General features: G+C 40.9%; 1 protein-coding gene across 1 annotated transcript in view; it reads right to left on the bottom strand.

The window, feature by feature from the left end:
- Positions 1-5061: 5061 nt before the first annotated feature.
- CPM (carboxypeptidase M) overlaps positions 5062-24741 on the bottom strand; it is an 85897-nt gene continuing 66217 nt past the window's right edge. The window contains exons 7-9 of the mRNA XM_037049479.1: positions 23394-23546; positions 10902-11050; positions 5062-8785 (exon numbers count right to left, since the gene is read on the bottom strand). Of these exons, the coding sequence (XP_036905374.1) occupies positions 8543-8785; positions 10902-11050; positions 23394-23546 (545 nt within the window). The 3' untranslated portion in view covers positions 5062-8542. The remainder of the gene's footprint in view (positions 8786-10901; positions 11051-23393; positions 23547-24741) is intronic.

The raw sequence follows: 24741 nt of genomic DNA, 5'->3' as shown, positions 1-24741 counted from the left end.
AGGGTCTGATTTTTGCCCTTGTGGAAGGGCTCTTTTTAGCCCTTAACCCTAGGCTTTCCAGTTTATAACAGGTAGGGGGAAGTGTGAATGAGGTTTGGTTCCAAGTGGCGGCTGAAAAATAGCCTCAGTTTTAAAAGTGCTATTTTTTTTCTCTACTGGGAAAGACATGTCCTCTGCTGTTTTGGCAAGCTGCAATGAGTTTGAGCAACATGTTAACTGCCCTGTTGTTCTTAGGATTTGTTAGTTTCTAGGTTTAGAGTTTGCAAGGAAAATGGGGAGGAAGGGGGGAGTTCTGCTCAAATATGTTTTAGACAAAAGTGGTTAAGCACCAAGGACCTTTCATAACTTGACTGACTGTTCCCTCTGGGAGAAGAGCCAGTTCTTCCCCAAGGAAATGATCAGTGTTTACAGGTACTGAGTTAAAAAACAATACTTAGTCTTCCATGGAGAAGGGTTAGTTCTCCCTGCGAGACAGTACACTTATATGTTATTTTTACAATAAAAGGTCATGGCTCTGGCATAAACAAGGAGGATTCTTAATATTTCTTTAACACATCACACCTCCCCTCCCACTTATAGCATGCTTTTAGATTGGCAAATTTACGAACACATTCATAACTTTTAGAAACAGCTTTTCTTCTACTGGCAAATACATTTACTTTTTTTAAATTCTTGGTGATTACTGCATTCCTGGAATGTGCTTAATAGTGAGTTGTCTCATTATCTAATGCCCTTGACCACTTTAGGGAGGCTGGAGAAGAGGGAGGGAGGATGATGCTAAGCTCAGCACAGCTTGTTCTCAGGACTGAAGCAGTCCCTGTTCTCAGTCCCTGCACCTTCAGAAAGAGGATTCAGAATGGTTAAAAGACACATTTTTTCATTGTTTTTCTTCCTGCACTTTTTCTTGTCTGAGGGAAGTGAGATCTTTTTTTTTCCCAAATAATCAATTTAAATTCTTTCTGAGTAGAATCCTTAGGATGGATAACAACATTAGAGATCTCATTCTATTTACCAAAAACATTTTGAGATTGAGACGTTACTTTTAAAACAGAAACAAAAACAAAATTCAAGCAAACCAGTATTTTCAAATTAAATCCTCTAAAGGAGGGAGTGAGACACTAACCTTTATCTCACACCACCTGGTGCTGTTTCAACTTCTGCCCAACTTTTTTCTAAATAACTAAGTCTAAAGATCCCTCATCAGGGAGACATCTAGCAGCCTTAAAAAGCTGCCGAATTAGCACAAAACATTGCTCTTATTCTTTAGAGAGACTGTTCCTCATGGTTGAGGATTTTCAGAAACTTTTTAAAAAGTCTTTTTAACAAATAAAGAACCTTTTCCTGATATTCCTCCCACCATAAGCGTGGCGATTACAAAACCAGTTTTGCTTTGACTCCATCCGCACCTTGAAGTTCTACTTGTTTTCAGTGAAAAGAATGCAGTGGGTCATAATGTACTGTTGGTGAAAACCGTCAGGGAGGGCAGCCTGTCATTCAGGGTACCCTAAACCTGCTTATGGGTTTCAGGTTTTCCCCATGCGTTGAAGACTTCGCGGTGCAGGGTGGGTGGGAGGAGACTCGAAATGCCAGGTGACCAACCTTTATATTGCGCTCCCTGACCCAGCCGAGAGTTAAATTACTGTGATTGGAACTTCCCGTGAGGCCCCTGCACATCATCTGGGGTTGACCCCAGACACCTCTGCAAGGCCCCTACTCACGTAGGAACGCCTGAGATCTCAAGCCAGAGGGAGGGATGCCTCTTATCTTTAGTGCTTCAGGAAGAAGCTGAGACACTCATAAATAACCCTGTAACTAACACTGAGTTCTAAAAGTGATCTTTGGAGTCCGGTTGAAACCGAAACACTCATTTACTATCCGCTTTTCTGTTTACAGTCAGGCGGAGGGAAAAGGCAGAATCAAAAGGGCTGCAAAAAGCAGCTTTTAAAGAAAGAATGTGCCAACGTGCTTTTAAGAAAAAGAAACTAATTGAAAGAAAAATTTATTGCTTTGTCTCCGAGGCCTAAATCTGATTGGGGGTTGTGCCGCGGGGATGGGCTTGTGGATGTTTTTACCGTGCGCCTCTCGTTGTGTGGACTTTTGCTTACAGTTGGCAGGAAACCTAGTGTTCTGTCCTGGTCCACATCCCAACGCATCCTGTCACGGGGGGACGTTCAGCCGCGGCTGCCCTTGTGGCTCCTAACCACCCAACCCATGCCCGCAAAGTGCAGCGATTGCCAGAGAGAGAGAGAGAGAGAGAGAGAGAGACGCTTCTGCTTACTAAAGAGAGTGCAATTGCAAGAGAGGGCAACCTTGGAAAGATACCCTTTTTCTCTGAAATGCACCACACCCTACGACCTTACCAAAAAACACTCAGTGTCATTGGCCTTTACCTGGGCTGATGTGCACATTCCAACCAAGTTGGTGTGTTGGTCACAACTGCGGCTCATAGCCTCTTGGTCCCTGTTCCTGGGCACCAGATGTGGCAGACTCCAGCCAGCAGAGTATACCTGTGTGACTGAAGGTGAGAATGAATGCACAGGTGACAGCAATCCTGTGGAGAAAAAGGAACGGCACAGCTACTCTCTCAAGAGGTCACCCTGACCCTTGCCTTGACAAGCTTTTATTGTTTTTCTTGGGTCTTACATCAAAGAAGGATTTATTACCTATTACATAGAATAGTATTGTCTATGTTTTAGGTACAATCAAGAAAATGAAAATAACATGCAGAGGGGAATGGCTATGAGCTGATTAGCTCTGTCCTTGGGAAAACTCATACAGGCTTTAGAAATTACCTTGAAGATAGACAATACACATTTGTTGTTTCAGGCCAGGGTGAGGGAGTTTTAGCAAGAGCAAGCCATAACAGTCTGGATGCATTTTCTAGGCCTGATCCCCCCCGAAAAACTCTGTTTGAAGGTCTGGCTCCTGCCCACCACTTCACTTCTGTAGGTTTTCCATACAGAGCTGAGTCACATTTGGTGGACCGAAACAAATGGGTCCCCTACACTTAAATTTTAGATGTTACTAAACCTTTCAATTCTTAGTTTCTTTACTCTTTCAGAACCTTGTAAAATACTCTTTCTAGATAAAAAATTAATTGGTAGTCATATTACCTGTGTAAGTAAAAATGTTATCATCCAGCTTCTCTGGTGTAGTAAAGGATAGGTGGTAATGATGTCAGTTTGAGAAGTTTTTCAGAGTAACCATCATTCACCCACAAACAGAACTTTAAGTCCAAAGCATCTTAGCCTCCTTCAGGCTCTTTTCTGCACCTAATTTCAGGATTTGGTGCGACCTGTTGGTGACACTGAGAACTGCTATGACACTTTGAAGTGCCTTCATGGGCGGAGTTTTGTGGTTCTTGGTAGTTACTTAGGTTTCAGACCTGTGCCTAAGGCCAGTTTTAGAAACTAGTGAATTCATAAAGTGTAATTGAGAAATCGAATAAACAGGACTGTTTTTAAACTAGCTGGAAATGTCATTACGTTGCTCTAAATTGTCTAGAAATTTCGTAACACTTTAAGAATAGTAGGGTCAGAACATAGCATTCTAAAATATCTCAAACTGCGTAGATGAACATCTTGATTTATACTTAATTATAAATCATCAGCAAAATAGTGAATATAGCCACTTCATTGATGGTCCCATTGTTTGATGCCCAGATATGATAGTTGTACACACTCAGGTGTGGAAAATAAAATCCATGGAACTATGTTCAGAATAGAACCAAAGTATGATTTTGCCAGTTACTAACTAAACTTTAAAATAATAACCACACACATAATTTACCTCGTGTAAGAAATAAATGGCTGAAGTGCTTACCACGCTAGTCAGAGTATCCTCAAATACAGTAAAGCTTTATTAATTTTGGATTTATAATACTTCAAGTATAGAATTAAGGATCTTTTCCAAGGACAGTTGGTCATAAGAATTGGACTATAAACACTATATTCAGGGTATGTTAAGGCAATGATTGTGCTATTTAGAAAACATTCAGATCTGTGCAAATAAGCTCATTTATCATGCCTACACATGGCCAATGTAGTTTTTTTTTCTTTTAAAGAAAGACTTTATTTATTTTTAGAGAGATAGGAAAGGAGGGAGAAAGACAGGGAGGGAAACATCGATCCGGGGAAGAAACATTCACAGGGGGCCAGACCCACAACCCAGGCATGTGCTCTGACAGGGAATCCAACCAATGACATTTTGCTTGGCAGGATGATGCCCAACCAGCCGAGCCACACCTTAGGGCCAGGCTACATTATTTAAGAAAGTGGTTCTGTGGCTAAGTATGTTTGGGAAATCCCATTTCTTTCTTGCATGATTTCTCAGACCCATTAAACTACATTCATGTCCATTATGAATTTTCCAAAGTTGGGTTTTTTTTAAACCAGAAGGCACACTTTTCATTATCTACCCCATAGTACAAGTTAATTTGGAATAAAACATACTTGGACAAATTTATGAAAGAACTCTCTGACCTCTGAAGAGTGACTGCAAGATTGCCTCATAAAACGTTGTTAAATTTGCTCTTTCCCAGGCTTTGTGCAGTGGTAATCAGTTCTGTACTGTGTGGAGTTTGTTAGACCTGCATAAGTATTTGTTTTCAAGGTAATGTAATGGAAAAAAACAGCACTCACTGTTTACATGAATATTAGTTTATTGAGAATAAGAAACATTCTAGATTTATTAAGTTCAGAGGTAGTCATGGCCAATATCCAATAAAACTTTATAGTCTTAATTTGTGCACTTAAAGCTCTTAATTAGAAAGTCACTGAGAAAATGTCAAAAATAATTGCAAAACATCTACAAAGGGCTGTGGAGCAGTTCATGTGCTAAATTCCAACAGGACAGTTTGTTTGTAAGCAGTACAGAACAATGCCTGCTTACTAGTGATATAAAGTCTACAACGAAGTTAGACAGTCTCCAAACTTCTGTTCCAGGTGTTACTGACCTTTTTTGTTGCTCTTTGACCCTTTTCTCCCTCTCCCCCCATCTAAAGTCATGAGGAAGATATAAGGGATCAGTCATGAAATAGACATTAATTGTGTTTTGACTGTGTACAGTAGGAAATGAACTTCTCAGTTGCCGTGAGATAATCTGCGATGCTCGTTTTTCTGCATTCCTTAGGAAAAGATCTTTCCAATGAAGGGTCAGATATTTTTACTTTCTAAAGGTAGACCATGCAAATGGGCTTCTAGAACAAAACATTGAGTCCGTCCAACAGCTCAATTCTGAATGTGATAAATTAAGCAACAAAATCAGCACTGATGCTTATCTGCAGCGATAATGTTTCCTTAAAACACTCCCCACCTGTTCCCATTCATTCACGTTTGCACAGTCTGGGGGTACCCACACCAGGAAAACTGTTGCTTCAGGGGAATTTCCTTAAATATAATTAAATGATCATTCTAGCTAATCGATGTTTCATTTTAGCTTTCAGACCAATTCTGTTTGTACCTGAGGCAGAAGATTTGGTCCTGGGTAAGTTATACCGCCTTTGAAATAGTTTCACCTGAGTGTTAATTTCCTTCCTCCACCTGGGCAAACACCAAAAACAGCACCAGTGTGGCTTTCAAACCACAGCTTCCGACAGACACAGAACCAGGCCGGCAGAGGCCTCCGTTTCACCGGTGGGTCTGAGCCCAGGGCTTCTGCCTAATTATCATTTTACTGCCACGTCCTATCTTTTCTCCTACCTGTCTCAAAAACTTTTACCATATCGGTTTCTCCACAAAAGGAGTTATGCCTGAACTTAGAACCTGCGGAACATTCCAGGGTGGAGAACCGTCAGAAAGGGTATGGTCTGACTATGGTTAAAATTCCATGGTCATTTCTCCTCTGGGACACTTCACTGGATTAGCGGAGGGTGTAGCTCTGACTCCATTGTACTTACTAACCTTTGCTACAAATGGTGGGGTACAGAGCCACTACTGAAAATATGTACCCCAAATCTGCTCTGAATTAAATTCAGGTATGACGTAAATTTGGTTTGGAGATAATTTTAATTCTTTTGTTCATCTCTAAATAACTTTGTTTGATTCTGATAAAATTTCTAATTTCAAAAACATTTCTTAACATTAAAGCTCATGAACCAATTCAGATTTTGGTTCATGTTTCTTCAAAAATTGCTGTCTTTTAATTTTATTAACCAATGTCACCCTGATAAATTTAATTTAAAAAATAAAAAAAAATTAAAAACAAGAATAAAAAAAGGAAAAAAATTGCTTGGAAAAGGAAAAGTTAGAGCTCAGAACGCCTGATTGAAAAATTGTTTAGAGCTTGATGGTAAATCAAGTCAAATTTAATGTACTTTCATAGGTAATATGCTGATACATTTTCTGTAATACTTTAATATATACTTTCAAGTATAATAAATTATGGCTTATTTAAATAAAAATGATCAAGATATTTAGGTTATTACCAGCTCTAAAAGAAGTGATTAGAAGATTACAAATTCTGTTTATGTTAAACATGAGTGATTTTGTGCAGGCAGAGTATGCTGGGCACGAGAACAGCTCCTAAATGCCCACGTGCCTCCCATTCATTTACAGGCTCAAGCATTCACCACGCACCAAGCCCCGTATAGTTTTGCTTCCAGATCCTACAGAACTTTCTATTTAAAATAAGAGCCAAGGCAACTCATTTTCCATGACTGATACACAGCACTTAGAGACCTGCTTACCAGGGTTGCTATGCTATTATTTTTTTCTGTTTGACACTTCCCCTTAATTCTTACTCAATTCCCCTTAATATAATGTTTTAAGTTAGGTTAACTCTCATTATAGTGAATAATTGCTTCATACTGAGTACTAATGGTGAAAATTTGCTTTCTGATTTAAAAAAAGGTAGCTGTAGCATTACCAGGTAATATAGTACCTTTAGGATGAACGTTAGGATAAATGCAAAGTCCAGGAAAAGCACCATCTTTGAATTTATTTCCTGATACATCTACGAAAACACTCTTCCATCAGTGTTACTAGTGAACTGGAAATGGCCAAAGCATGGGCTCCAGGTCCATAAAATGACTCAAAGCCCGATGCAGTTTCTGGGGGTAGCAGATTGTTGGAACCCTTTGTTCATTCATTTAGTTCCTAATACATTCTCTGAGGATTTCAAAAGTGCTTTTCAAACCAATTAAATAGGCGCTGGTTCCAAAGAGCTCCCACTCTACTGGAGAAATAGCACACATGAAATACAGGAGAGTAATGCAGTGTTGTAAGTCCAATAATAGAGGTAACCTGTCTTCATTAGGGGAGCAAACAAGAGGGGCCCCCAGATTGGCTGGGAGGAGGAGAAGCAGAAAGGAATGGGGTGAGGGTCAGCAAAAGCTTCCTGGAGGAGCTGAAATCTGAACTGAGTGTTAAAGGAGGGGGGGGGGAGGGAAAAAAGTGAGTCAGAAAGGCATTCCAGACACAGGGGACAGGACAGGACGTTAGGTGTGGAGAAGGGACAAACAATAGGTTGGTGATTTTTGTTTTAAAGAGACCCTCCGCCCCTTCCCCAGGGCTGAGAGAAGGATGGATCTGAAGAAGAGAAAGCTGGGAGCAAAAGACCAGGAAAGCTGTTGCAGTGGAACGTGTGAGTGAAGCTGAAATGGGGAAGCGCCAGTAGCCATGGAGGGAGGGTAGACTTGACCTCCATTTATAGTTGACTTCAGTCTGTAGTGACTGACTGACGACAGGGGATGAAAGAGGAGGAGGAAGTATCAAAGTTGGCTCCCAGGTTTCTGATTTGGTGGTACCAGTAACCAAGACAGAGAATGCAGGGGGAGGAGCATCTCTAGCCAAAAGTATGTTCAATATCCAACATGAGCTCGAGGTACCTCTGGGTCACATCCTGGTGGATATATATCCAGTGAGTGGTTGGATGTGAGTCTGAAGCTCCGGCAAGAGGCTTTGGGAGCTATCGGCACAACAGAGGACTGTGGCACCCAGGTACAGAAAGGCAGGGATGCCTACTTAGTTGACCCATCGTTGTGGGACTTTGCAGGCACCCCCTTGTCATCCCATTAGGCCCCTATTTTCTTGGGCCGCTGAGACACGGCTGCCTATTTTTTCTTATATTTCCTTAGAACATCTGCAAAACTAAATATCTCCAGTCCTGTCATCATTTCTCCCACCCTGAGAACTGGTTATATATGGCACTCTGTCTTCATATATAGCACTCATAACAAGGTCTTGTATATAATAGGTGATCAATAAATGTTCATGTTCATTGCTTGTATTCATCTGGCTCTCTGTATACAGAAAATTAGCTCCTTTTTTTTCTTGTGAGAACCTCTTTTTTTTGTATCAAGTTTAACTTCTTACAAATTTCTAAGACTACTTCAAGTGGAAGTGGTCAGTACTTGATGGTGGGTATCTTCCATTCATCATGAAGACTAAATCATTCGTTTTGTTATCATGAGTTGCTTGTTGCAGGATTTGGAAAGACGGTGGAGTTTGTCCCGTTGCCCACAGAGGGAATTAGACTGTGCAGTAACCTGGCATGAGTCATCCCTGATTCCAGGTGGTGATGGGGTTGAGTTTCACATTTTGCTTTACTTGAACAATATGTGAAAAAGAGTCACGAAAAACAAGAACAGACCAGGCTTTGTTGCAGCTGAGTGACTTGGCAAATTACTGTACAGAGGAATCATAGGGCATGAAGGACTTGATACTGGGATAGAATCCACCTGCCCTCTGAGTGGAAATGGAATATCCATTTTAAGAGCACTGAAGTCCTGGGATTTTTTGGGAATAGTCACCTTTGTGAGGTGTGGCGTGTGTCCAGGGACTGTAACCTGAGAAGACATAAGAAACAATCATCCAAAGGATTTCAAATGTTTTATAGTGTCAACGCTGAAAACACTAATATCCACCACTAAAACGCAGCCTTTTAGGAAACACATGTAACAATCTGCCAGGCCTCCCAGGCTAGTAAACAGCTCAGTTCTGCTCACTGAAAGAGTTATCCAATGTCTGTTGATATGGACCATAGTTGGTAATGCTGTTGCCAAGAATTACAAAGTGAAATACAGCCAGGTCCCTTGTATCTGGAGATATAAGTCAGCAGAAGGAAGCACCAGACTGATGGGATGGATATAAGACAATGGGACGGATCCCATTGTCTTCATGGAGAGTAAAGGTAAAGAGTTGACTGTTCCCCTGTGTCCCAAGTCTTGGGGATCCTGCTTGGGTAGCCATGTTATTTAGAAGTGCAATTATTTTCTTAAAATCATTCCATTTTCCTTACAACTAAGTGTACAAGCTTACTGCTTCCTTAGAATGTTTTAATTTTGCCTGGTTTTGTTCCTATGAGTCTGAATCCTTAGCTAGATTTTTGTTTTGTTTTGTTTTTGTTGGGGGAAATGATCAGGAAAATGGGACAAATCCTCAATATATGGTGAAGAGAGAAAAGAATGGGAATAACATCTATGTGACCACTAACTGGTATGTATTGCAGCTATTCATTTCAACTCCCAAAGTCCCGCCTCCTAATCTTGTCCTAGAACTAGGAGCTAAAGCCAACATGTACGACACTAGTGTAACTAATTAGAAGTGAACTATTTATAATTATTCCATATGGGTGTGGCTTCTTTATGGAATTGCATCAAAATAATTTAGATCCACTACCAGGAAAACCCTTGTTTTCACAGAATGGAAATGTCACAGTAAATAGCATAGAGTCCCAGTGAGGCAAGGTCTTCCCGTGGGTCCTCTCCACTCAGTGGGAGGAGAGACCATAAGAAGAAGGCTAGCAGTTGATGATGGCCGCTGCTGGGCGCTGTAGGAATGACCTCTGGAGCAGGGGCCTCTGAGTTCTGTAGAGTTGTAACAAGTAAAACCCATGGCCTTTATCATGTCCTAAAGGTGAAATAATGAAAGGCAAAGCCAGTTATTCCTGCAGAATAGACCACCCTCTCCTCGGAGTAGCTCTGCTCACAACACCACTGTGGTCGGCATCAGACCCACCAAACAAAGTAGAATAATTTTGCCCTGGCTGGTGTAGCTCAGTGGATTGAGCGCAGGCCTGTGAACCACATGATCGCAGTTCGATTCCCAGTCAGGGCACATGCCTGGGTTTCAGGCCAGTTCCCAGCAGGGGACTCATGAGAGGCAACCATACATTGATATTTCTCTCCCTCTCTCCTTCCCTGCCCCTCTAAAGATAAATAAATAAAATCTAAAAAAAAAAAGTAGAATAATTTTGACTTTTCTATAGAGAAGTCGTGTCACCAGAGAGTAAGACACACAATCCTGCCACTAAATCAGATACTTATTCATTTAGTTCATCTGCACAAACCTACTTGGGCTCAAACCAGTCCATGCTTCCTACCAGGAAGAAGTGATTCAGAAACACGTACCTTAAATTAAAATTAAAATCTGGAACTTCACTTGCATTGATTGGAAAACTCACCGTCATTTGCTTATGAAAGAACTGCAAAATATGTTTATCACTTGCTTAATATAGTAAAATTTGTGGGTCAAATTTTACTTCTAATGAATCCCGAAGAAATTTTGTCCAAATCTATTTTTTAATAGCAGAAATTATGTTTCGTGAAATGGGTATTAAAATGGTATTTTATAAAGCTTGTAGGGACTCTAGCTACATTGTTTAATTATTCCTACTATGGATAAGGTTTCTTCCATTTTAAAAAAAATCATAAAAGGTATTACAAGAAGTAGGGTCTGGCCTTTATTAAAAATATGAATTGCTGGCTGGAAAAAAACGTGATTTTTTGGTTTGTTCCTGTCATGCTTCCTCTCTCAGTCCTTGCCAAGGGCAAATCCGATGTCATCTGTTCCTCCTGTCCCGATGTGTTTGTGCTACTCCTGGACTTTCCAGACTTGCTTTAGATTCCTTCTGGGTGAGGAGGTATTGTGAGTTTTGTGATATTTTAAGAACTGCATACTTACATTTAGTGTATATGACCCAGGCAAGAGAAGGAGGTAATACTCTCCGAATTTGTTGGTTTTGTAGGGGCAGATGTGTTTTCTGTCTTGGACTTCTACAATTACATTGGGTAATGGATTTCCTTTATGATCAAAAACTTGACCCTTTAGACCTGTGAGACAAAAAGAGAATTAAATGTTAACACCATGTTTCATGGCATATGAAAAAAATTTCTTGTAATTATTTAAGTGAAATATTCCCAATATTTATTAGCTGTCTGAGTTAATAAAATGTTTGAGGAGAACTTTTTGAAAAAGTTGAGATATAGTTGACATCACAGGTTAGTTTTAGGTGTGCAACATAATGATTTGATATATGCATATATTGTAAAATAATCACTACAGTATGTCCAGTTAACACAGTTACAATGTTTTCCTTAGGATGAGAACTTTTAAGATTTATTCTCTCAGCAAATTTCAGATTACAATACAGTATTCTTAACTATATTCATGGCACTGTACACTACACATCTCCAGGACTTCCTTGTTTTGCAACTGGAAGTTAGTACCTTTGACCACTTTCATACACTCCTCCCACCCCTGCCTCTGGCAACTACCAATCTGTTTTCAGTATCTCTGAGTTTAAGTTCTGGGGTGTTTTTGTTTGTTTGATTTTAGATTCCACATAAATGAAATCATGTGGTATTTGTTTTTCTCTGAGTAATTTCGCTAAGCATAATGCCCTTAAGGTCCATCCATGTTGCAAATGGCAAGATTTTATTCTTTTTTTTATAGCTGGTTAATATTCCATTGTAGATAAATATATATACCACATTTTCTGTATTCATCCATTAACAAACACTTAGGTTGCTTCCCTGTTTTCGCTATTGTAAGTAATGGTGCAGTGAACATGGGGGCACAGACATATTTTCAAGTCAGTGTTTTCACCCAGAAATAGAATTGCCTGATCATGTAGTAGTTCTCTTTTAACTTTCTGAGGAACCCCCACACTGTTTTCCACAGTGGCCGCACCAGTTTACATGCCCACCAACAGTGCACTAGGGTTCCCCTTTCTCCACACCCTTGCCAACACTCGTTATGTCTTGTCTTTTCGGTAATAGCCATTCTAACAGCTGTAAGGCAATATATTTCACTGTGGTTCTGATTTGCATTTCCCTGATGATTAGTGACATTGTGCACCTTTTCATATACCTGTTTTCAATTATTGTTTTTTGGAAAAAATCTCTATTCAGACCCTCTGCCAATTTTTTAGTTTGCGTGGTTTTTTTCTGCTATTGAGTTCAGTGGATTCTTTACATATTTTGAATTTTAACCCCTCGCCAGATCTATGGTTTTCAAATATTTTCTCCCACTTAGTAGGTTGTCTTTTAATTTTGTTCATGGTTTCCTTGGCTGTGCAGAAGTTTTGATGTAGTCTTATATATGTAAGTTTGCTTCTTTTGCCTTTGTTTTTGGTGTCAGGTTCAAGAAGTTATCACCAAACTGATGTCAAGGTGCTTACTGCCTATGGTTTCTTCTAGGAGTTTTATGGTTTCAGGTCTAACATTCGAGCCTTTAATCAGTATTGAGTTAATTTCTATGTACAGTGTTAAATAGTGGTCCAATTTTACCCTTTTACATATGGCTGCCCAGTTTTACCAGCACCATCTATTGAAAACATTGTCCTTTCTTATTGTATATTCTTGGTTCCTGTTCTAAATAAATTGACCCTATATGTATAAGTTTGGTTTCTGGTCACTATTCTGATCTATGTGTCTGTTTTTAAACCAATACCATACTGTTTTGATTACTATAGTTTTGTAGTACAGTTAAAAATCAGGACGCATAATGTCTCCAGTTTGTTCTACTTCTTCAGATTGCTTTGGCTATTTTGGGGTCTTTTGTGGTCCCATAGAAATTTTAGGATTGTTTGTTCGATTTCAGTGAAAAATAGCATTGAGATTTTGATAAAGGGAATACATGAATTTGTAGATAGCTTTGGGTAGTATGGGCATTTTAAGAATATTTTTCCAATCCATGATCATGACCATTTATTTACATCTTCAATTTCTTTCATCAGGGTCTTAAGTTTACAGACTGCAGGTCTTTCACATCCTTGGTTAAATTTATTCCTAGGTGTTTTATACTTCTGGATGCAGTGGTAAATGGGACAGTTTTCTTGATAATTTGTAATTCTATAAAAATGCGCCAGATTTTTGTATGCTGATTTTGTATTCTGCAACTTTACTGAATTTGTTTACTAGTTCTCACAGTTTTTGGTGGGGTCTTTAGGATTTTCTATATCTGGTACGTCACGTCTAAATAGTAAGACTTTATTTCCGGTCAAGATGGAGGCATAAGTAAACACAGCTTGCCTCCTAGCACAGCCACATCAAAATTACAAGTAACCTATAAGAAAACCATCACTAAAAACTGTCAGAAATCAAGTTTAATGGAAGCCTGACAACTACAGAATTTAAAAAGCCAAATCCATCCAGACTGGAAGGAGGGTGAAGAGATGCGAAATGGTCCCACATCCATGTTCGGTGAATAAAAATTCAGGAGGGATATCTCAGGAGCAAGGAGTCCCAACCCCACACCAGGCATCCCAGCCCAGGGTTCCAGTGCCAGGAAGATAAATCCCCATAGCTTCTGGCTGCAAAAAACTGGCGTTTGAGTTGGTGGAACAAACTTTTGAAGTCCCAAGTAGTTCCTCTTAAAGAACCCACTCACAAACTTACTCAGACTCAAACCCCCTAAGCTCCAGCACCAGGGTAGCAGCTTGAAAGGCACCAGTGGCACACAGGGAGAAACTGAAGTGTCTGGCATCAAGGTGATTACTGGGAGACAGCTTCCTCCCAGAAAGAAAGGTGAGCAGAGACCATTGACTATTTTCTGAACCCTGCCCCCAACAGAGCCACAGAGCCAGAAGGTACCATATCTGAGACTCCATCAACCTGGCTAACACTATTTGCCCTGCCCTGGAGATACCCTGAGGCTTTGTCCCACCCAACTTACAGCTGTTAACAGTGTTTTTTCCATATGAATGGCTGGTCTTGGTTCATGCTTCACAACTTCCTAAAAACTCTCAAACAAGCAACATCTGGCCTCAGTGGACTCCTACACCCCTACCTCTTGCTAAGTGGCCCCAGGCCCAGTACAATTAGCAGCCAGCTTAGATTCATACCTTGGCTTCATCTGGGAATCTCCAAGCCCAGCACAAGTAGCAGCCAACTCAGATTGCATTATAGCTTAGGCAGAGTGGCCCTGGGCAAAACACTGGTGGGACTGAACTGGTTCAAAATACTGGTTATAAGGATGCTCAAGGGACTTAGTGAGGACTGCAACAGCCTAAAAAAGATCCTGTGAGAAAAGAAGGATACACTAATTGAAATAAAAAACAATTTACAGGGAAACAACAGTAGAGTGGATGAAGCTGAGAATCAAATCAATGATTTGGAACATAAGGAACCAGAGAATAACCAATCAGAACAACAAGAAGAAAAAAAGAATTAAAAAAATGAGAATAGTGTAAATAACTTCTGGGACAACTTCAGGCTTTCTAACATTTGTATCATAGGGATGCCAGAAGGAGAGGAGAAAGAGCAAGAAATTGGAAATCTATTTGAAAAAACAATGAAAGAAAACTTCCCTAATCTGGTGAAGGAAATAGACATCCAAATCCAAGAAGCACAGAGTTCAATTATGATAGATGCAAAGAGGCCCACTCTAAGACACATCATAATTAAAATGAATCAAAGGTCAGATAAAGAGCTTTCTAGAAAGAAAAAGCTAAAGGAGTTTATCATCACCAAATCATTATTATATGAAATGCTAAAGGGACTTATATAAGAAAAAGAAGGAGATTAAAGCTATGAACAATTAAATGGCAATAAATACATATCTATCAACAATTGAAACTAAAAACAAATTAAGCAAAAAAAAGAATAACAGACACAGAATCATGAATACAGAGAATGTTTGATAGTTGCCAGATGGGAGAGGGTTGTGGGGCAGTGGGTGAAGAAGTGAGGGGATTAAGAAATACAAATAGGTAGTAAGAGAATAGCCCTGCGGGTGTAAAGTACAGTACAGGAAATGGAGAACCCACAGCACTTATGTGCATGACCCATGGACATGAACAGTGCAGGGGGAATGCCTGAGGAAGTGGGGGGTGCTAGGTGGAGGGGGGCGAAGGAGAATAAGTTGGGACAACTGTAATATCATAATCAATAAAATGTACCAAAAAACAACTTGATAATTTACATCTTTCTTTCTGAATGGATGCCTTTTATTGATTTATTTTTTTTGCATAATCGCTATGGCATAGACTTCCAGTACGAGGCTGAATAAAAGTGGCAAGAGTGGGTATTATCTCGTCCCTGATTTTAGGGGAAAAGTTCTCAGCTTCTCACCATTGAGTATGTTAACTGAGGGACTGCCATAGCTGGTCTTCATTATGTTGAGGTATACAACACTTTGTTGAGAGTTTTTATCATAATGGATATATTGAATTTTGTGAAATATTTTTTCTGCATCTATTCAGATGATCGTGATTGTTATCTTTTATTTTGTGAAAGTGGTGTATCACATTGATTGTTTTTTAGATGTTGAACTACCCTTGCATCCCTCGAATAAATCGCACTTGATCATGGGATACAATTCTTTTCATGTTCTGTTGAATTCAGTTTGCTAATATTTTGTTGAGGATTTTGTTGCACCTCTGTTCATCAGAAATATTGGCTTGTAATTTTTGCGTGCGTGTCCTTTTCCTGTTTTGGCATCAGTGTACTAAGGGCCTTGTAAATTGATTTGAGAGGGTTTCTTCCTCTTCTTTTTTTGGAAGAGTTAAAAAAGCATTGGTATTCTTTTAAAAATATTTGATAGAATTCACCAGTGAAGTTACTGGGTCCTGAGCATTTGTTTGTTAGGACACTTTGATGCTAATTTATTCTCCTTACTTGTAGGAGGTCTGTTCAGACTTTTCTACTTCTTTATGATTCACTCTTGGTAGGTGTATGTTTCTAGGAATTTAACCATTTCTTCTAGGTTGTCCAATATTTTGGTGTGTAATTGTTCATGGTAGTCTCTTATGGTGCTTTATATTTCTGTGGTATTATTTATAATGTCTTCTCTTACATTTTATATGTTATTTAGTCCACTTTCTTCTTGGTCAGTTTAGCTAAAAGTTTATCAATTTTGTTTATCTTTTCAAACAACCAGCTCTTGGTTTAATTGATCTTTTTTTTTTCATTTTTAGTTTCTATTTCATTTATTTCTTCTGATATTTTGTTTTTCTTCCTATGAACTTTGGGATTAGTTTGTTCTTCTTTTTCTACTTCTTTGAGGTGCCAAGTTTGGTGGTTTAAGATCTTTAAGTTTCTTAATCTAGGCATTTTAATGCTATGAACTGCTTTTGCCATATCCCATAAATTTTGGTATGGTGTATTTCTATTTTCATTTGTTTCCAGGTATGTTTCTTAATTTTTCTTGATTTCTTCTTTGAGCCATTGGTTGTTCAGTAACATGATTTATCTCTGCATATCTGTGAATTTTCCAGTTTTCTTATAATTAATTTCTATTTTTATGAGGTCTCTCTGGAAAAAGTCCAGCCATTGTTAATATAACGAAAATGATTTGTCCAACATCAGTGTAACCTGATAGCCAAGGAGTGGACAGCCAAGGAGAGTGGAGCACATGTATAAACAATGACGACTTCACTGTACTAGTCAGTGGGGGTGGTAGACACTGCAGAGTATGTGTACTGTGTGGTCATCACATTCAAAATGACTGAGCTGAGCAAGCAGAGCAAAGAATCTGTATCAAATTTTCTGTTAAGCTTGAACATCCCTCTGCAGAAACTATTCAGATGATTCAGAAGGCTGCAGCTATGGGCAACTGGTGATTGGCAGCTTCATCACAACAACACAGCTGCTCATGCATCATGTCTCGCGCAGTTTTTGGTGAAACATCAAATCACTCAGGTGATTCAGCTCCCCTACAGCCCAGATTTTGTGCCCCGAGCTTCTGATTTTTCCCAAAACTAAAATTACTTTTGAAGAGAAAGACTTCAGATAGTTGATGAGATTCAGGAAAATACAACAGGGCAGCTGATGCTGATTGGGAGAACTGTGTGAGGTCCCAAGCTGCCTACTTTGAAAGAGACTGAGGTGTCATTGTCCTACGTACAATGTTTCTTGTTACATACAATAATTTCTTCTTTCTTCAATAAGTGTCTCTACTTTTCATAGCGCTTGGCTGGATACTTTCTGGACAGACCTCGTATATCCTTTTATTGTTAGGTAGACCCCATCACAAACATCAGTCATAATTCAATAACCCTATTATGCATTTATTTGTTGGATTCAGTGGCATTATTCTTTGAAAAAGTATTTCTATTTTGCCCTTCTTAGTGTGCCCTTCGAGACATTAGATAAATACAGCACGGCTTGGTGTGGCAGCAAGAATGTGGTCGGGTCTCAGTTCGAATCCCAGCTCTCCAGTCACCAAACATTCCCAAACTTCAGTTTCATCACCTGTACTGTGGGCATAACATGTAGCACTGTTAAGGGGAAAACCTGGTTCTCCTTGCCAATGCAGTAAAGAACTGCAGGTCAGCAGGCCTACTAGCATGCAAGTAAAGTTTATCAGTGCTAAGTTCCAACGGGAGAGTAAAAGCAAGGGTGGCAAGAGCAGAGGTAGCAAGAGGGTGGGTGGTCAAAAAAGAGAGGGACAAGAGGCCAGGTGGCCAGAGGCACCCCCCCCACCCCTGCCAGAGGGAAGCTGGCCAGGGGCCCCACCATGTGGCAAGAGAGCCAAGAGAGGGAGTCCTTTGTTTTAAGGATTGATACAGTTAGCAGGATGTGGGTGAAGAAGTTTACATACTGGTTGATGGGTAAAGGTAGCGCCAGCTTCCCCCTGGGGAGACATGACTACCCAAACATAGCTATGGGTGGGGATCTGTTAGCCCGAATCCTTATCTTGCTCCAGACTCTGTTTGTTCATTTTGCATACATGACAGGAGGCAGCCAGTTAACAAAAGTTGTTTTAAGGGTCCTTTCTTCGGGCACTGTAGACGCCTCCCCTTCCCCCTTCCAGGGCTTGGAGTGAATACACTGTCTCAACGTTTTCCTTCTCCCAGCAGGTGGAGATGATACCCACAGACTTTCAAGGGCTCCCTCCTGCACTATCACAGTTTATTTATGTTGTTTGGAATGGCTGGCAGCCTTATTGATCTAGGCTCAGGACCACGGGGTCAATGAGTGAGCATGTCTTCCTTTGCTTTTAGCCTCCTGTGTTAAGTTCTTTGATAGATTGCAGTGGTGAGGGCCCTGCCTTTGTTTACCCTCTGGCTGCTCGTTCCTAGCTGCTACCTAAGTGCTAAAAGGAATTGCCTGGCTACCAGGATGCAACTGGTTAGCAACAGCGACTCAGTCTCAGAGTTATTCCTGTGCTATCTCCCGCGTTACCACCTTCCAGGCAGGAGGCTGAACAGATATTAATATTTTCTTTAAAAAAAATCTTGATCAGTTCATATTTGTTTCTTAATCCTTTTCTTAAAAAATTGTTTTTAGACAGAGGGGATGAAAGAGAGAAAGAGAAGGAGAGAAGCATCACTGTGTGGTTGCCTCTTGCTCACCCCCAACTGGAGACCTGGCTCACCAGCCAGGCATGTGCCCTGGACTGGGAATCAAACCGGTGACCCTTTGGTTTGCAGGCTCACTCAATCCACTGAGCTCACTCAATCCACTGAGCCACATCAATCCAGGGCTTAACTCTTTTCTTAATTTGGGTAAGAAAAACTATACAACGGAACAGAAAGAACGTAGTTATGTAAATCTGTAGGTGAGACAAATACTGGGTAAATTTCTGGAACATCAGTTCAACTTTGTTCCAACAAGGGCAGGAATATGTGATGGAAGAAGCTACATGTATTTCTCTCTCCTTCAGGTCTTTGGGCTAGCTTATCTTCCTGCCGCTTGAAAAATTTGTGCATTTGAGCAACATAGTTTTTGGTAGAGGTGTTGTCTGTTAGCATCTTTTACATTTCTCATTGACTTCTACAAAACCAATCAAATCAAACAAAATAAAAGCCAAGCTAAAAATATAAAAACTACCTTTGTAACTGACTTAATACCATCTTTTTAAAGGACCTAAGATGCCCTGGCTGGTGTGGTTCAGTGGTTGAGTGCCAGTCTATGAATCAAAGGATTGCTGGTTTGATTCCCAGTCAGGGCACATGCCTGGGTTGCTGGCCAGGTCCCCAGTGGGAGCCAGGTGAGAGGTAACCACACATTGATGTTTCTCTCCCTCTCTTTCTCCCTCCCTTCCCCTCTGTAAAATAAATAAATAAATAAACAAACAAACAAATAAATAAATAAAATCTTAAAAAACAAAGTATTCTAAGATTTTGAAAAAAAAATTAAAGCATCTAAGGTAATTCTGAAACAGCATTCAGGATACTAATAATATGTAGTTAACAGAAGACACCAGGAGAAAAAAATCTCATGGTCCTTAAGAAAGGGTAGTAAACTCCTTCTCAGCTAGAATGGGTTATACTTGAACAGAACAGGCTTCAATTTTCACATGAACGGTGCCTTTGGATGATCTTAGGTACCCATATGACACCCATATATTAGTATGTGTCGCAACTGAACAAAGATTTCAAGTGACCCATAGTCTGTCTGCCTTGAAATACGGAAGGAGAGGAATAATTTGGATTGAGGGGAATCACTAAAATCTTCGTATTCCAGTTTGACCCTCATTAAGTATCCTCTAAAAATCCAAAGATTCACTTCCACATGACCCTTACCCAAACCTGGAGACAGTTCTAGGGAAGGCCACGGTACTTGAATATCACAGTTGCTGAACAAACACAGCCCATGCCTAAACATGGAGTTTCTATTCGAGGGAAACCCCAAACTGTGGGCCAAACAAAAGCTGTCTTCATGTCTTACGTGTCTTTGCAATTCTGTCCAGGCATCGCCAGACTTTCACTGAGAGGAAAGTAATTGTTTTAGCAGAAGACATGATTTATTTGTACATGTTGAAATTGAAACATTGGAAAAAGACCAGTAGATCCAAAGAGATGCATAGAGAGCCAATACTATTACATCAGGGGAACAAAGGGTGAAATTTTGAAAAAAGCTCAGAAAATAAACAAAGGAGAATAAAATTTGAGACAAATTCTGTGGCCACACATGAAAATCAGGGGAAGAAATGCACAGCTCTCCTTCCCTTGGAAATGCACCAGGTGCCATGAATGAAAAGCCTGCCTGGCGAGCACTGGAATTCTGTGTCCATTGGGCACAGTGCAGAGTCCAGGCAGGGAGGTAGTTGGGGGCTGCCAGCTCGCTCCCTGGTTCCCACCTAATGGACAGTCACCACCTATTCTGCATCTGACGACAGATGCATGTCTGCATCCCGATGCCAATCTGCATCTGGCTTCAGCACATACCAGATTCTCTTAGGCCAGGTTGTTTACATTTCTGGGTGCTGTGAGCCATACCCCAAATTTTGGGCTTCAGAACTGCTCTGAGAGAGGACAGCAACAGGTAACATGGCATCTTACTCATCTTTTTTTTTTAAAGATCTTATTTATTTTTAGAGAGAGGGGAAGGGAGGAAGAAAGACATGGGCAAAAACATTAATGTGAGAGAGAAACATGTATCGGCTGCCCTTCCCACACCTCCAGCTGGGGCCCTGGCCTGCAGCTCAGGCATATGCACAGACGGGGAGTCCAACTGATGACCTTTTGGTTTGCAAGACCACACCCAACACACTGAGCCGTGCCAGCCAGGGCATGGCTGCTCATCTTTGTTTCTCCTCAGAAAGGGGGACAAGCATTCTGGGCCCCTAGAACTTAGACTTGCCCTCCTTTGCTATCTTGGCCTTAGTGTCTGTAATGCCTATTAAAATACCAATGCATTCTTCTCAGAAGTAAAACAAGTAACCCTAAAAGTTACATGAAACCACAGAAGACCCTGAATATCCTAAGAAATCCTGAGTACAAACAAAGTGGGAGGGCCCCAGCTGGTGTGGCTCAGTGGATTGAGTGGATTGAGCCTTTGAACCAAAGGGTCGCCATTTCGATTCCCAGTCGGGGCACATGCTGGGTTGTGGGCCAGGTCCCCAGTAGGGGGCACACAGAGGCAACCACACATTGATGTTTCTCTCCCTCTCTTTCTCCCTCCCTTCCCCTCTCTCTAAAAAGAAGTAAACAAAGTGGGAGGTATCACGTTTCCTGATTTCAAACTGTACTACAAAAGTATAATAATCAAAAAAATATGGTATAACAGATAGATCAATAGAGTAGGATAGAGAACCCAGCAGTTAACTAAAACTGCAGTTTGGACAAGTGGCTTGCTCAAGGTTTTACACAGGGACAAACGACAAAACAGCTGGGCCTTATCCTGGCCCCCGTCCTCTGGCCAGAACCTTGGCTTCTCACTGTTAGAGCAAGAGGCCAAGATAGGCCTAAGACTTCAGATGAGTCAAAATCTCTGAGACTTAGAGTCAGCTTAGCAAGTGGTGAGACTGGTCCAGTGAATGTCTTAGATCGACAAATATCAACAGTTTCCTCAAAGCAAACCAATATTTTAAGGAGCTGTTTGCTCCCATCAGCCACAAAGATATTCTTTGGCCTTCTCCTGGGCACCAATTTGAAGAGAATCTTTCTACCAAGTAAAAATAACTACACTGTACCAGTGTTTGAAACAGGGTTTCATGATTAAACTAGGAGAAAAAAATGTCTCTGTTTTAAACCACAAGGGGGCAGGGTTGATGTGCTCATGTACATATTTTTAAGTGAGTTGTACGTATTTGATTATAGATACAGGTGGACAGATAACATATTCTTTAAAAACCTAATATAAATGGACTCACAAGCCTTTCCAAATTAATAATGACACTGGTCGTGCTATAGTTTATACATTATTTAACAGTTTACAAAGCTCCTTCACTGGCAATATTACATCAGCATGATACAATTCAGTGCTTGGTAAGTAACCTTTACAAGTAGATTGAAATTCCAAGTGCAGTTACATGGAGCATATTTCATGTTCCCTTGCCCTCTGCTGACGGAGCAGGAATTTTAGAAAACAATAGGCACAGTACACACTAAAGAATCAATATAGGTAGGAAGGAAAATCTAGGAGGGGAAATACCAGAATATTAAGCAAGAGAGGACCCAAAACAAAGTTAGATGACTGTGGGAAAGGAGAAAGACCGATAATAAGCTTAATAAATGTTAGTAAGAAGCTGGTGAAAAGGATGGAATTTTGTAGCATCTGTCACACGGAATCAGCCTGCCCCATATGCATCTCAGCCAGGTAGACACAGCCCTGTGAGCTCACCAACAATCTCTGTGCTTGTGTTGGGGTTGGGGGGGCAGGTTTGGGGATGAAAGTCTCAAAGGGGGAGGGGCATCCATTTGGGGGAAGTGTGGCCAAGGAAAGCTCTTAATTCCCCGTGTACTCAGCCGTGCACCCCTGTGTGTCTTACTTTTCCCTCCGCCAACCACTTCTATCTCTTTTTAGCAGGTGTGAAACATGCAGGAAATGACGGGAAGGATGCAGCAGGCACACAACACACACATCTTCAACACAAACATACACTCTATACTTTGGTTTGATGTGGTAGCTTAACTATTAGGCCAATTCCTGATGTTTCTTCCCCACCAAGCCGTTCTCAGTGGAGAAAAATACCTTCTACTCCTGCCATGCCGACAAGCCCTCCACACCCGGCCCAGAGAGACACGGACTGGTCCAATAAACTTGACCGGTGTGTGATTTCATCATCATCACCAGCAGAGTGTTTCCCTGGATCAGCAGCATCAGCAGCACCTGGGAAGATGTTAACCACACTCTGAATGTGTGGTTAACACACACCCTGGGGACAGGACCTGTGTTTTAACAAGCCCTCCCCAGGGGTTGGCTGCACATGTTTGAGAACTACCAGTCCTGCCACGTTTAGTCTGTCCATTCGTGATAAAGGCCAGTCAGCTGTCAAGAAATGAGCTGGGAAGATTCCCAGTGCCAGGTCATTGGGCAGAGTGGAGCGGTGGGAGGAGCTAACGTGAACAGTGCTCAATCGTTACCCCAGTTGTATAAAAATGCAGAACGGCCTGTCCAACGTCCCCGTCTGTGATGCTGCATGGTGACTGACAAGCACACTTGGCTTTCCTCTAACTGGTTGCTGATGCAACAGTCACAACCCGTTGTCCTGATCTTTTGCCAGATTTCCAGGTCATTCAACATGTAAAATGAGAAGTCCTCTGGGCTTTGCATCCCCACATGAAAGTCACACACACCATACTTTCCCTGATACGGACTCGTGGGCACTGCATTTCTCACACGCTGCAGATACTCATGCGCAGAGGATTCCCAGCCATTAGTTCTGGCACGAAAATGAACCTGCACCTAGAAGACACCAATAGGGGCTCGCGTTTTTGCAGCCCACAGGTTCTGCCAAGATGCTGTGTTTTCTGTTAAGAGAAAATAAGAAAATCTCACAAACCTAGGTGCACCTGTTTTATGTATTCAATCAACGAGGCTTTGTTAGAATCCCAGAAGAGTGGAAGCTTCTCCTCGCGAGGATATTTACAGCATGACAGCTCCAGCGTAATTTCAAAACACTGGGCCCAGACGTAATTATAATCTTGCATTCCACCTAAACACAAGCATATTTAATATTTTTTAGGGTCTAAAATTGGAGTGGAGCCGAGCGTCCCACGCCTTGAGCACAAGTGAACCAGACAGTTGCAAGGAAAATACACACACAGGAAAAGATGAACTTGGCATGTTAGCATATAAAATCAGGGCCTGACAATGTATTACCCAGGCATGATGAAGCAACTCTGCATATCCCCAAATGGGTAACTAGGTCACAGCCGATTGAAGTACAACTGTGCATAAAATGAAGTGATGGGTAGGGGAAAGTTCTCTTTCGTAATCACACATTACAAAAAAGGGATTCTTCAAATTAAATTTCTTCCCTGAATACAGTGAGATTTATTTAGAAATATCCCTACACACCATGTATGATTACAGTCACTGCACAAAGCTAAGCACACTGGTGTAGGGTATCACCACGGCCTGCGTACACAGGGTGCTCACTGTTGCTGGGTACCGTTTGGAGGGCTTGGTATCAACTCCTGTAAGCTGCACAGCGATTATTACCCACATTGTGCAGATGAGGAAACTCAATCACAGAGGATGAGTTACTGCCCAGGGAGTCCAGCCAGGGGATGACAGAGCAGAGCACCGGCTCCTGCTCGAGCCCCCGCGCCCTCCCCCATGGCCTCAACTTCTTTCTGGGAAGGGAAAAACGGTGCTGGCTGACTCTCGGGAGGGAGGAGGCCCAGGCCACTGCTGCTTCGGGGCTGCCATTGCCCTGCTTACTTTCCAGTTCCTACCGCTGGGGAGCCTATTTTCAAAGGGTTATAATCATATTCCATATTTTCTAAGATGCAAAACTTTCCATATTTTAAAATCTCTGAATTGGGATGTATCTTACGTCTGATGGTTGAAAAGCATCTTGGTGTCATCAGTTTGGCTGGAAATATATTTTTCTTTCTTTCTCAATAGGACATTGTATTTTACAAATCAATGCCATTTTGGATTTGATGAAATATAGTAACTTTGAAGGAAGTAGCTTCTGCCATATTTTAACTTGTTATACTTGATATCTGCCCAGTAAGACATGTATTGTTAACTACATCAGAGTATTTGGGATATACTAAAGTAGAAAAAATTTTTATGCTAGAAAATGGTCAAAATATTGATAAATCAAGATATTATTTAAATATTAAAGTGTTTATGTGGGTCCAGATTCTAGCCAGGAAGAATTTCTCTGTCCTATTTTT

The sequence above is a fragment of the Sturnira hondurensis genome, unplaced genomic scaffold, assembly GCF_014824575.4.
Source record: "Sturnira hondurensis isolate 20B ecotype Veracruz unplaced genomic scaffold, ASM1482457v3 Scaffold0006496, whole genome shotgun sequence".
Classification (NCBI taxonomy): domain Eukaryota; kingdom Metazoa; phylum Chordata; class Mammalia; order Chiroptera; family Phyllostomidae; genus Sturnira; species Sturnira hondurensis.
This window is presented reverse-complemented; position numbering and strand designations above follow the sequence as displayed.